The 13653-nt window shown below is 36.9% G+C and overlaps 1 protein-coding gene across 2 annotated transcripts in view; it reads left to right on the forward strand.

Annotated features, from left to right (window-relative positions):
* The window catches only part of LOC124804835 (multidrug resistance protein homolog 49-like), a 211947-nt gene that overhangs the window by 31543 nt on the left and 166751 nt on the right, over nucleotides 1-13653 (forward strand). For both annotated transcript variants that reach the window (XM_047265182.1, XM_047265181.1), the window contains 2 exons: nucleotides 9920-10020; nucleotides 10138-10309. In XM_047265182.1, the coding sequence (XP_047121138.1) occupies nucleotides 9920-10020; nucleotides 10138-10309 (273 nt within the window). The remainder of the gene's footprint in view (nucleotides 1-9919; nucleotides 10021-10137; nucleotides 10310-13653) is intronic.

The raw sequence follows: 13653 nt of genomic DNA on the forward strand, positions 1-13653 counted from the left end.
TTGCAGGTTGACTTTCATAATGGTTCTCGTAGTGTTTTGTATGGCATTATGACCGAGAACTTGAATTACTGAAAATTGTGTGCACGTTGGGTACCGAAAACCAGAATCAAAGCAACAGTCCATGGAATGGTGGCATTCACATTCACCCAGAAAAGTGAAGTTTAAGTAATCATGTGCACAGTTTTTTGGGACAGAAAAGGAGTATTGCTTGTGGAATTTTTGCCTCATAATGAGACAGCCAATGCAGCCACTTACTGTAAGACATTGCACAGTCTGCGCCATTCATTTCAGAACAAAAGACGTGGCAAGTTGAGCAAGGGCATTGTTTTGCTGCAGGACAGTGCCCCTCCACATTGGTGAATCAGACCAAAGATCTCATCACATCTTTTTGATAGGAAACTCTAGATCATCCTCCGTACAGCCTCGATCTTGTGCCCAGTGACTATCATCTGTTCCTGCACTTGAAGAAACACCTGGGCAGTCAGCATCTTCAGGGTGATGATGAAGTCAAAACAGTGGTGATGCAGTGGTTACCAAGTCAGGTGGCAGACTTCTATGAGTAGGGTATTCAAAAACTGGTACAACTTTATGACACGTGCCTTAATATTGATGGAAATTATGTAGAAAAGTAGATTAAGGTACAGGCTTTTATGTAAAAACAAAATTATTGAGATATCTTAGCATATCTTTTTTTTTTAATTTCAAAATGGTACTTACTTAGTAAACACGCCTCGTACGTAAAAGGAAAACTATTTTGAAAATATCAGTGAAAGGCATACTGGTGAGAACAAATCTGGAGAGGTGGATTGACAATGACCTTGTGATTGACTGGGTGACTTGTTTTGCAATGTCGCCCTCGTGCATTACTGAATTTATGTAAGGTGTTGATCCTGGACAGCTTCCGCAGACATACAAGTGTGATACAAGTTACAAAAATGGAAAACTGATTTGGTCATTATTGCTGGAAGCCTAACGTCCATCCTACAGCCACTAGATATGTGTATAAAACTGACTTTCAAAGATGCACTTAAACAGGGATATATGCTATGTATGGCCAATGAAAACCGCAAGTTGATACTGAATGGTAAAATCAAGTGGCCAGATTTGTCCCAGATTTGTGGGTGGGTGAAATGTGCATTGAATTCCACTTGCCTACCATTGGTGGAAAACTCATTAAAAAAATATATTGTCACAAATTCATTGGATGAAACCAAGGACAATGATCTATGGGAAGATTGCATCGACAACAATAGTTCTATGATGTTTCTGCCTGAGTTCTCACTCCTACTCCACAGGTTATGTATACCTTGATACAAACAGTTACAACACAGTTGTAAGTTTGTAGCAGTTCTCCTACTTTGTTTATCTCTTCGTTTATTGTCCTCGGTGTCGATGTACTGGCTGAAAAAATAGGGGGTGGATGTGCAGTACTATCTACTGTAAATGATGTAGCCAACAGGTGCACAGTAGCATTTCACAGTCTTTTACTTTCACTTTACACAACTTCCAATAATACACAGTTATATATGCACTATTGTTTGTTGTTGTTGTTGTTGTTGTTGCCGGCCGCGGTGGTCTAGCGGTTCTAGGCGCGCAGTCCGGAACCGCACGACTGCTACGGTCGCAGGTTCGAATCCTGCCTCGGGCATGGATGTGTGTGATGTCCTTAGGTTAGTTAGGTTTAAGTAGTTCTAAGTTCTAGGGGACTGATGACCACAGATGTTAAGTCCCATAGTGCTCAGAGCCATTTATTGTTGTTGTTGTTGTAGTCTTCAGTCCTGAGACTGGTTTGATGCAGCTCTCCATGCTACTCTATCCAGTACAAGCTTCTTCATCTCCCAGTACTTACTGCAGCCTACATCCTTTTGAATCTGCTTAGTGTATTCATCTCTTTGTCTCCCTCTACAATTTTACCCTCCACGCTGCCATCCAATGCTAAATTTGTGATCCCTTGATGCCTCAGAACATGTCCTACCATCTGGTCCCTTCTTGTGACTTCTGAAATTTTCCCAGCGTATTTCTTCTTCTAATCTATCGTGGCAGAATGTCGACAGGATCCGGCTGCATACCTGGAAATTATTAGAAGTGGTCCCTTCTTCTTGTCAAGTTGTGCCACAAACTCCTCTTCTCCCCAATCCTATTCAATACCTCCACATTAGTTATTTGATCTACCCATCTAATCTTCAGCATTCTTCTGTAGCACTACATTTCGAAAGCTTCTATTCTCTTCTTGTCCAAACTATTTATCGTCCATGTTTCACTTCCATACATGGCTACACTCCATACAAATACTTTCAGAAACGACTTCCTGACACTTAAATCTATACTCGATGTTAACACATTACTCTTCTTCAGACATGCTTTCCTTGCCATTGCCAGCCTACATTTTATATGCTCTCTACTTTGACCATCATCAGTTATTTTGGTGCACAAATAGCAAAACTCCTTTACTACTTTAAGTGTCTCATTTCCTAATCTAATTCCCTCAGCATCACCCGACTTAATTCGACTACATTCCATTATCCTTGTTTTACTTTTGTTGATGTTCATCTTATATCCTCCTATCAAGACACTGTCCATTCCGTTCAGCTGCTCTTCCAGGTCCTTTGCTGTCTCTGACAGAATTACAATGTCATCGGCAAACCTCAAAGTTTTTATTTCTTCTTCATGGATTTTAATACCTACTCCGAATTTTTCTTTTGTTTCCTTTACTGCTTGCTCAACATACAGATTGAATAACATTGGGGAGAGGCTACAACCCTGTCTCACTCCCTTCCCAACCAGTGCTTCCCTTTCATGCCCCTCGACTCTTATAACTGCCATCTGGTTTATGTACAAATTTTAAATAGCCTTTTGCTCCCTGTGTTTCACCCCTGCCACCTTTAGAATTTGAAAGAGAGTATTCCAGTCAACATTGTCAAAGGCTTTCTCTAAGTTTACAAATGCTAGAAATGTAGGTTTACCTTTCCTTAGTCTTTCTTCTAAGATAAATCGTAAGGTCAGTATTGCCTCACGTGTTCCAACATTTCTATGGAATCCAAACTAATCTTCCCCGAGGTTGGCTTCTACCAGTTTTTCCATTCGTGTGTAAAGAATTCATGTTAGTATTATGCAGCTGTGACTTATTAAACTGATAGTTCAGTAATGTTCACATCTGTCAACACCTGCTTTCTTTGGGATTGGAATTATTGTATTCTTCTTGAAGTCTGAGGGTATTTCGCCTGTCTCATACATCTTGCTCACCATATGGTAGAGTTTAGTCATGACTGGCTCTCCCAGGACCGTCAGTAGTTCTAATGAAATGTTGTCTACTCCCGGGCCTTGTTTCGACTCAGTGCTCTGTCAAACTCTTCGCGCAGTGTCGTATTTCCCATTTCATCTTCATCTACATCCTCTTCCATTTCCATAATATTGTCCTCAAGTACATCGCCCTTGTATAGACCCTCTACATACTCCTTCCACCTTTCTGCTTTCCCTTCTTTGCTTGGAACTGGGTTTCTATCTGAGCTCTTGATATTCATACAACTGGTTCTCTTTTCTCCAAAGGTCTCTTTAATTTTCCTGTAGGCAGTATCTATCTTACCTCTAGTGAGATAAGCCTCTACATCCTTACATTTGGCCTCTAGCCGTCCCTGCTTAGTCATTTTGCACTTCCTGTCGATCTCATTTTTGAGACGTTTGTATTCCTTTTTGCCTGCTTCATTTACTGCATTTTTATATTTTCTCCTTTCAACAATTAAATTCAATATTTCTTCTATTACCCAAGGATTTCTACTAGCCCTCATCTTTTAACGTACTTGATTGTCTGCTGCCTTTACTACTTTATCCCTCAGAGCTACCCATTCTTCTTCTACTGTATTTCTTTCCCCCATTCCTGTCAATTGTTTCCTTATGCTCTCCCTAAAACTCTGTACAACCTCTGGTTTAGTCAGTTTATCCAGGTCCCATCTCCTTAAATTCCCACCTTTTTGCAGTTTCTTCAGTGTTAATGTACAGTTCATAACCAATAGATTGTGGTCAGAGTCCACATCTGCCCCTGGGAATGTCTTACAATTTAAAACCTGGTTCCTAAATCTCTGTCTTACTATTATATAATCTATCTGATACCTTCTACTATCTCCAGGATTCTTCCATGTATACAACCTTCTTTTATGATTCTTGAACCGAGTGTTAGCTGTGATTGAGTTACGCTCTGTGCAAAATTCTACCAGACGGCTTCCTCTTTCATTTCTTACCCCCAGTCCATATTCACGTACTATGTTGCCTTCTCTCCCTTTTCCTACTTTTGAATTCCAGTCACCCATGACTATTAAATTTTCATCTCCCTTCACTACCTGAATAATTTCTTTTATTTCATCATACATTTCATCAATTTCTTCATCATCTGCAGAGCTAGTTGGCATATAAACTTGTACTACTGTAGTAGGCGTGGGCTTCGTGTCTATCTTGGCCACAATAATGCATTCACTATGCTGTTTATAGTAACTTACCCACACTCCTATTTTTTTATTCATTATTAAACCGACTCCTGCATTACCCCTATTTGATTTTGTATTTATAACCCTGTATTCACCTGACCAAAAGTCTTGTTCCTCCTGCCACCGAACTTCACTAATTCCCCCTATATCTAACTTTAACCTATCCATTTCCCTTTTTAAATTTTCTAACCTATCTGCCCAATTAAGGGATCTGACATTCCACGCTCCGATCCGTAGAATGCCAGTTTCTATTTCTCCTGATAACGATGTCCTCCTGAGTAGTCCCTGCCCGGAGATCTGAATGGGGGACTATTTTACCTCCTGAATATTTTACCCAAGAGTACACCATCATCATTTAACCATACAGTAAAGCTGCATGCCCTCAGGAAAAATTACGGCTGTAGTTTCCCCTTGCTTTCAGCTGTTCGCAGTACCAGCACAGCAAGGCCGTTTTGGTTAGTGTTACAAGGCCAGATCAGTCAATCATCCAGACTGTTACCCCTGCAACTACTGAAAAGGCTGCTGCCCCTCTTCAGGAACCACATGTTTGTCTGGCCTCTCAACAGATACCCCTCTGTTGTGGTTGCACCTACGGTACGGCCACCTGTATCGTTGAGACACGCAAGCCTCCCCACCAACGGCAAGGTCCATGGTTCATGAGGGGGGGCATTATTGTTTAACTTTTAATAAGCCTCATTAATAGTTTTCAGATGAACATCCACATACTGCTACAATAGTTTACTGTTGAACATCTATGAGCAGTGAAACCTAACCACAAAGTTCACAGTTCTTGATGAATAGAGAGGTACGTATGGAGCAGACACTGTCACTGTTTTAACACACATGCCCCGTGACCAAAATTAGGGCCCTTATATATCATCACAATAATAGGTGCTGAAACTACACATTGTTTGAAGTTTAATTTACAGAAATTACAATTAAAACTTAACTCATTAAATGAATACATTGAAAAATTGAATCTTTTTAACAGTTTCTTCTACTGCAAGGGTTAAGCCAAATTATTTGTTGAAGTGATGAAATTAACAAATATGGTTATGTAAACAATACTTTTGACAAAACTGTTAGTTACTTTGAAATTAATGAAGGGCACATTTTGTTAATATATTTTTAAGTAGAGTCAAATAGATACTTTAAGTACTAGTATTTTGTCTTCCAAATGTTTATAATTAGTATAGAATTCATATCTGTTTATACATCAACAATAGAATTAAAGCTACGAAACAATAACTGATTTCACCCTATAGTAACAGTATTAACTAGGAATGGTCAAAATAAATTGGAAAATCACTCAGATACATAAAACTAAGCACAAAATTAGATCTGGTATTATATTCTTTAAAACTCAGGGCCAACCTTTCTCTTATATGAAAATGCAGATTATAGTCACATATGTTAATGATAATCAGTTAAAATTGAAAAAAATGAATTTAAAGGAGGCAGATGGCAAAACAAGAGGGGAAGTAAAAATATCCCAGCTTGCTTCATCGCAGGTTCTGCTAGAATGTGGGCAATATACAGCCATTAACTCTCTCATCAATCCCAGAGATTAATAATATTGCTCAAAATAGATCGATTTTAGCTTTGAAATAAACCACTTTTATTTTTCAGGGAAGCACAGCATAAGTGAATGGTGGCCACATACAAATAACTCATTAAATAAAATCAGCATCTATCAGCAGTGCAAAATTTTGAATTACCTTGTGCAGACACAGCATTGACACCCATGCGCTATATAATAAACTACACGTCTCACTACACAAGAATAACATTTGTGGCATACACATTGCTCATAACTTTACTAACTTCAGACAAAACCAAAATGAAAATACCTAACCACATGTCCAGATGTAAGATGCCAGACAAAGACAATTAACTCTGTCCTGCACACTTATTTGAAGGTTCAGTAACATGACCACTCATCAGTTCACTGCAGGTACTTTCACCCTGACCATCATTCATAATTTTCATAATAATTTCATATAAATACTTATGATAAAACATTTATAAATCTTTGAAGTCATTTTTAACCTCTTAACTCACTTATTAATTATTTCAACAATTTTAAACACATCTCAAATATATAAATTGCCACATCTGTCACTCTAACCAGAGCACTAACTTGACCTATTTTATAATTCACAACTACAATGAGATACACATTGAAAGTTATTGGAATATTGAAGAAGAAAACTTTTGCTGATAAGATCATTTGCGTCTCTGTGGAGAATTCCATAGTTACAGCAGTATTTACATAAATAGACTAAATTGTTTATAACATTTTTTTATATTTGTTTAATTAGAAAAATACTCTATTCATTATATTTCAGGCATTATCCTCTTTCATCTGGTATGTCACAAATGTGACTTTCATGATGAGTTCAGTTGTTACTATGTACTGTAAACAATAATGATAATAATGTTAATGCAATGGTAGTAATGTTAATAACTTTCTAACTATTGAAGCATCAGACATAGAATTATATTCAATGAGCTTGTCCCATATCTGCTGGTCCAAAACTGTCATTGGTTTTCCCTTTCATTCTTGTAGTGAATTTTATGTATTTTCATTTAAATTTTGTTAGTGACAATATATCCTGTGACCATGCTACTGGAATACACTCCTCTTTCTGTCTAGGAAAACCCAACTGATAGCTGGGTCTTGTGGCTTGCTAGCTGGCTTTACTTGCACTCAGCTTTCCTTTCACAGTCCATGTGACAGCTGGCCGCCCCAACAAATTTTTACGCCAGCTCGCTGTCTACCTGTCAGATTCAGTCAGTCTCGCAGAAGTTGAACCACCAGCTTGTAGCGTTATGGTGATGAAAGTGGCGATGTTTAGAATCATTATGTTAAAATAAATTTTTTGTAAAAAAAAACGTAAATTAAAGCCAATATTTCTTTTTTTTTTCCTCCCTTAAAATTAGTGTGTATGGATTACTCAGTGGTGTGGATTATTCACGTATATATCGTTGTAACTGTGCTTTCTTCACAGCTAGGCATGGACCACTAGCACATAATATCTATACAACTTGGATGCTCACCGCAGACTGACCCACATCTATAGTTACAAACTGACTACTTGTTGTTGACATTTTGAGTCCAACCACAGACTGACTGAATCATTGTATAATGCACCTATTTATAGATGCAAATAATATTACAAATCACAGTTTCTTATTACATTTTGTGTATTAACATAAAAATCTAGACAATTAAAAGAAAGAATCAAGAAAAAAGCAATGAACTGGATTAGAAAATGACAAAATTATAGGTACTGTTTAATAAAGATGATTTTTTATTTACATAGGAATTCCCAGAGTTCACCAAAAGTTTTAAGAAAGTGAAATTCTTACAGACTGAGTAATTAACAAACTTGAATTCATTTTATGAAAGTAGGTATTTTTGTAATTAGAAAAATCAGTGCTACAAAACTATGTCACTGAATTTGGGAAATAACCACAAGTTAAAATTGGAACATTCTGAAAAGGAAAATATTTCAAATATGAATAACTTTTGAAATATGATATTTTTGTAAAAAGTAAAATGTTTGTTGTGAAGTGGAGAATGAAGCTTTCAAAGGAGCTAACTCCATTTAGAAACAAACAACTAGTTGCTCACAGAATACTCCACATTTTTGCAGTTGTATGTATGGTTGAACTCTAATGTTTCTATAAAGAGAATTTTTCCTGATGAATTATTTATATTATTGTTGTCAGTAATTAAAAAAACTATGCAACAATGAATAACAAAGTTTTGATAATTGAGTACCTACTATTTTAATTAATTATTTCTCCTGTACTATGGAAATGTGTGTGTGTGTGTGTGTGTGTGTGTGTGTGTGTGTGTGAGAGAGAGAGAGAGAGAGAGAGAGAGAGAGAGAGAGAGAGAATATACTAAAAATCCTCCTTTCACATATCTCAAACATGAATACAATATTATAGCAAGGAAAGAAGAGAGATGAAAATAAGAAGGAAGGTGTGATATTACAAGAAGAATTTGACAGAGCTCTGAATGGCCGTAGTTAAACAAGTTGCCTGATTCAGACAAGGTTCCTCATAATTATTGAGATACTTGGGAGAGCCAGCCATGACAAAACTATTCCATCTGTTGTGCAAGATATACGAGACAGATGACATACTGTCAGACATCAAGAAGAATGTACCTATTCTAATTATAAAGACGGTAGGTGTTGAGAGGTGTGAATATTGCAGAACTATCAGTTTAACAAAACTCACTGGCAAAAATTATTTAGAGAAGAATGAAAAAAATTGGTAGAAGCTGATCTTGCGGAATGTAAGTTTGATCCTGGAGAAATGTATCAATGTGCAAGGTAACACTGACCCTATGACTTATCTTAGAAGTCAGGTTAAAGAAAGGCAAATCTACATTTGCAGCATTTATAAATTTAGAGAGAGCTTTTGAAAATGATAACACTTGTTGAAATTCTGAAGGTAGCAGGGATAAAATACAAGGAATGAAAGGTTATTTACAGCATGTACAGAAACCAGACTGCAGTTGTAAAGAGTTGGAGTACATGAGAAGAACTCATTGGTCAAGAAGGGAGTGAGATGTGATCGTAGCCTATCCCTGATATTACTCAATATTTACACTGAGCAAGCATTAACAGAAAACAATGTGAAATTTGAAAAGGGAATCAAAATTCAGAAAGAAGAAATGAAAACTTTGAGGTTTGTTGATGACATTGCAATTCTGTCAGAAGCAACAAAAGAGCAGCTGAATGAAATGGATAACACATTGCAAAGAGGCTGTAAGATAATAATCAACAGGAGTAAATCAGGAGTAATAGTACATGTTGAATTAAATTAGGTGATTATGAGGGAATTAGATTAGGAAATGAGACACTGAAAGTAATGGAAGAGTTTTACAAAGTTTTACGATTTTCACAAAATGATAGTCAAAGTAGAGAGTATGTGTAATGCAGAATGGCAATAGTAAGAAAAGCATTTTTGAAAAAGGGGAATTTGTCACCATAAAATATAAATATCAATATTAACAAGCACTTTTCTGAAGGTATATGTTTGGAATATACCATTGAGCAGGTGTGAAATATCGATGATAAACAATTCCGACCAGAACAGAATAGAAGCTTACGAAAAGCGATGTTACAGAATAATGCTGCAGATTAGATGAGGAGGTACTGAATTGAATCAGTTCATCAGTTTGATAATGGAGAGACGTGTGGGGATGAGGGTGTGTGTAAAAAATTGTACTGGATAGGTTTGTATGAGATAGACTAGCAGAGAGCTGCGCACCAGTCTTTGGACTAAAGAGCAGGCACCACCACCGCCACCACCACAACAACAACAACAATAACAACAACAAAGTTAAATGATTTGTGTGTGTGTGTGTGTGTGATGCTTTTCACTTAACCCCATAAAAATGCTTATTTCTTGTTTCACAGATTCAAAGAATCAGGTCCCTTTTTCTGCGGTCAGTTATGCGACAAGATATGGCATGGTTTGACACAACTAATGCAGCATCGTTTGCCAGTCGAATAACGGGGTGAGTATGAAGGAAAATTTGCAGCAGAAATAATAATTTCTTATGCAATTTGACATCAACATAAATACACAGGGCTTGTATTATTTATTAAATACACTAAATATTAACTTATTGCAGGGACTTGGATAAGATTCAGGATGGAACTGGTGAGAAACTTGGCATGTTCGTTTACTTACTGATGTCCTTTGTTGCCTCAGTTGTGATGTCATTCTTACATGGCTGGAAATTGACTCTTGTGATTTTCAGCTGTGCTCCAATAATTGTTATTGCTACATCTGTTGTTGCAAAGGTAAAATATGGTACAGCATCACAATAATTTGATAATAACTTTGAATTGAGTACCTGAATTTATACCATTTTTCTGTTCATTTAACACTCTAATTTCATAAAGTTATTATTAAAGCAGTATGTTTTTCTTTTATTTTTTGTATGTTTCTGAAAATAAATCTTTGAGAACATGATTCAGTGAGAAATTATGCTCTAATTCATGTCACTCTTTGAGCATAGGATAAGGCCTGGATGAAGCAGTCTACGAAAATGTTTATGCAGAGCTTAGAAAATCACTTATGGGAAAAAGACATCCATACATGGGTGTGTATTGCCCACCATTTGGTCTCATCATACGTGATATGGATTGCATCTGAATACATTTGGGTAGAGATTACTTCAATAGTTAATTGCCACAAGCATGCAGTCCTAACTAATTGATATCCAAGGTGTTTACTAGATGTTTTTAGGGTAACATCATCTGAAAGACAGAGCTGCAGAATGAACACAGGTACAACTGAAATAGCTACTAGCAAAATAAAATATTGCAGCCTGGACAAAGCCACAGATACAAAAAACCTGCATTTATTTTCTTTCATCAAACTATAAACCCCATTGTAAGAAAAATGAGCTTTTTATATACATGCATGAAAACAAAAGCCTAGGTGGAATGTCAGCAGACTTATTGTGTATAACACAACATCACATGGAAATCACTGAAATTGAACAAGTTCTTCTTGATGTGTACAAGCTAATATCAGTAAGTTATGAAACAGAATTTCTGGGCAGCACTGCGTAGTACTATTGATAGATACTTGAAAGAATCAAAAGTTCCTCTCTCTTGCAACTAATGTTTCATCTTATGTTGGCAAGGATTAAAAAGATAGGACAGCTCACTTGGACACCAGGATGAGAGGGACCCACCTATAGCAAAGACGAGCATAGACCCTCACTACAGTACTACATATTTCACCCCCTAGCCAGAAATTCTGTCTAATAATTTATTCATTTAGTCAACTGATTTTCCTTTAATACAGTTAAACAACTTTCTGAGATCTTCTCTCATTCTGCCTGTGTGTTATATGCGATTCTTGCCTGTCATATTTTACTTCATTTAGCAATGCGTTTATTTCTTCTGTTGTATGTTTTATTGCAGATTTTTAAAATTAAGAATTTTAATTTCTACAATTGTATTTTGACAATGGATGTTATTGTCATACAAGTTATAAAATTTTCAAAATATTGGAGTTGACTTTTCATGTTGAAAATTATACCAAAGAATTTCAATTTAATCTAAAATATCCAAACAAATAATATTTTCCCTGAATATTCAAATAGAAACCTAACTTTTCAATAAATCAGTCTGTTCCTTAAGAGTACTTAATTCTGATTGCACAAATAATTTGATAACCCTGTTCTCCCCCACAAAAACTGTTAGCGCAACACAAAGCTTTTTGTTTGTATTAGCAAATTATAAACCATTTTCCTTCATAAAATATAAAATACATAATTTTTCAGTGAAATAATGACTGTAAGTTATTACAGATTTACAAAATGTTACACCATATATTTTAACAATGAAAATAATCAATCTTTGACAACGTACTGTAATTGCATAGATAAAAAATCTACTCACCAAGTGACAGCAGGAAAACACACATATATAAAAAAAGGGGGGTTACATATGCAAGCTTTCAAAGTGAGTGCCCTCTTCTTCTGATAGAAGGGTTGAAGGGGGAAGGAAGAAGGGTGAAGGAAAAGGACTGGAGAGGTTTAGGAAAAGGGGTGGAGTTTTGAAAAGACACCCAGGGGAGACTTACTGAATGGGATGAAAAGGAAACACTTATTTTAGGAGACTACACCAGACAAGATTTGAAAACCTGAGAGGTTAAAGGTGGAAGATTGGGCAATATGCAAGATAGAGATTACTGCTAAAACATCATGCACAGGTTAAGAAGAGTAAAAACCAAGTGCATTGTATGTAATAGAGTTGAGAAGGGGATGGCAAAAAAATAGACTGGTCAGTAAATGAAAGATGTAGAAAACTAAGAGGGAATGAAGAAAGGAGTTGTTACTGTGAAGAAATGCTGAGATGGAAGAAATTAACGTAAATTACGACCAGGTGGATGGCGAGAACCAAGGACATGTCGTAGCACTAGTTCCCACCAGCGGAGTTCCGAGTAACTGGTGACCGGGGGAAGAAGCCGGATGGCACATGTGGTGAAACAGGCACCAAGGTCACAACTGTTATGTTGTAGAGCATGCTCTGCAACAGGGTATTGTATGTTGCCAGTATGCATCCTCTGTTATGTCCATTCAGCCAAATTGATAACGTGGTGGTAGCCATGCCTGTGTAAACAGGCGAACAGTATTTATGTAACAGCTGGTATATGACATGTGTCATTTCACAGGTGGCTCTCCTTTTGATAGTATATCTTTTGCTGGTTACAAGGCTGTTATAGATGGTGGTAGGAGGGTGCACAGGGCAAGTCTTGCAGTGGGGTCGATTGCAAGGGTAGGAGCCATAGGGTAGGGTGATGGGTGCAGAAGGAGCATGGGGTCAACAAGGATATTGGAAGGGTGGCAAAAAGCTATTCTAGGTGTGTTGGGTAAAATCTCAGACAGAATGGGCCTTATTTCAGGTCTTTTATTAGGAAGTCATGGCCTTGTTGAAGTAGCTGATTAATACATTCAAGACCAGGGTAATAATGAGTGACAAGTGGTGTCCTCTGAAAGCTGTCATGCATAAAATCCCTTTTTTATATATATGTTCTCCTGCTGCTGCTTGGTGAGTAGATTTTTTTATCAATCCAATTGCATTATATTGTAAAAAATTAATTGTTTTTGTTGTTATATTAGCCCGTTTGGTCATCGTTTCTTCTTATGTGTATTTTGTGAAATAATTTTGGTGAAGGTCACTGTTAAAGCATGCTCGACATGGTAAATGGATGTCTCTATAGGCCCCCTGGCTCAGCAGCTGTTGTTGCTGAACACCTGACGGATAATTTGGAAAATATTTCGAGTATATTTCCCCACCATGTTATAGTTCTGGGTGGAGATTTTAATTTGCCGGATATAGACTGGGAGACTCAAATGTTCATAATGGGTGGCAGGGACAAAGAATCCAGTGAAATTTTTTAAAGTGCTTTATCTGAAAACTACCTTGAGCCGTTAAACAGAGAACCAACTCATGGCGATAACATATTCTGGTGGCAAACAGCCCCGAACTATTTGAAACAGTTAATGCAGAACAGGGAATCAGAGATCATTAAGCGGTTACTGCATCGATGATTTCAGCCGTAAATAGAAATATTAAAAAAGGTAGGAAGATTTTTCTGTTTAGCAAAAGTGACAAAAACCGGATTT

The sequence above is a fragment of the Schistocerca piceifrons genome, chromosome 7 (genome assembly GCF_021461385.2).
Source record: "Schistocerca piceifrons isolate TAMUIC-IGC-003096 chromosome 7, iqSchPice1.1, whole genome shotgun sequence".
Taxonomy (NCBI): domain Eukaryota; kingdom Metazoa; phylum Arthropoda; class Insecta; order Orthoptera; family Acrididae; genus Schistocerca; species Schistocerca piceifrons.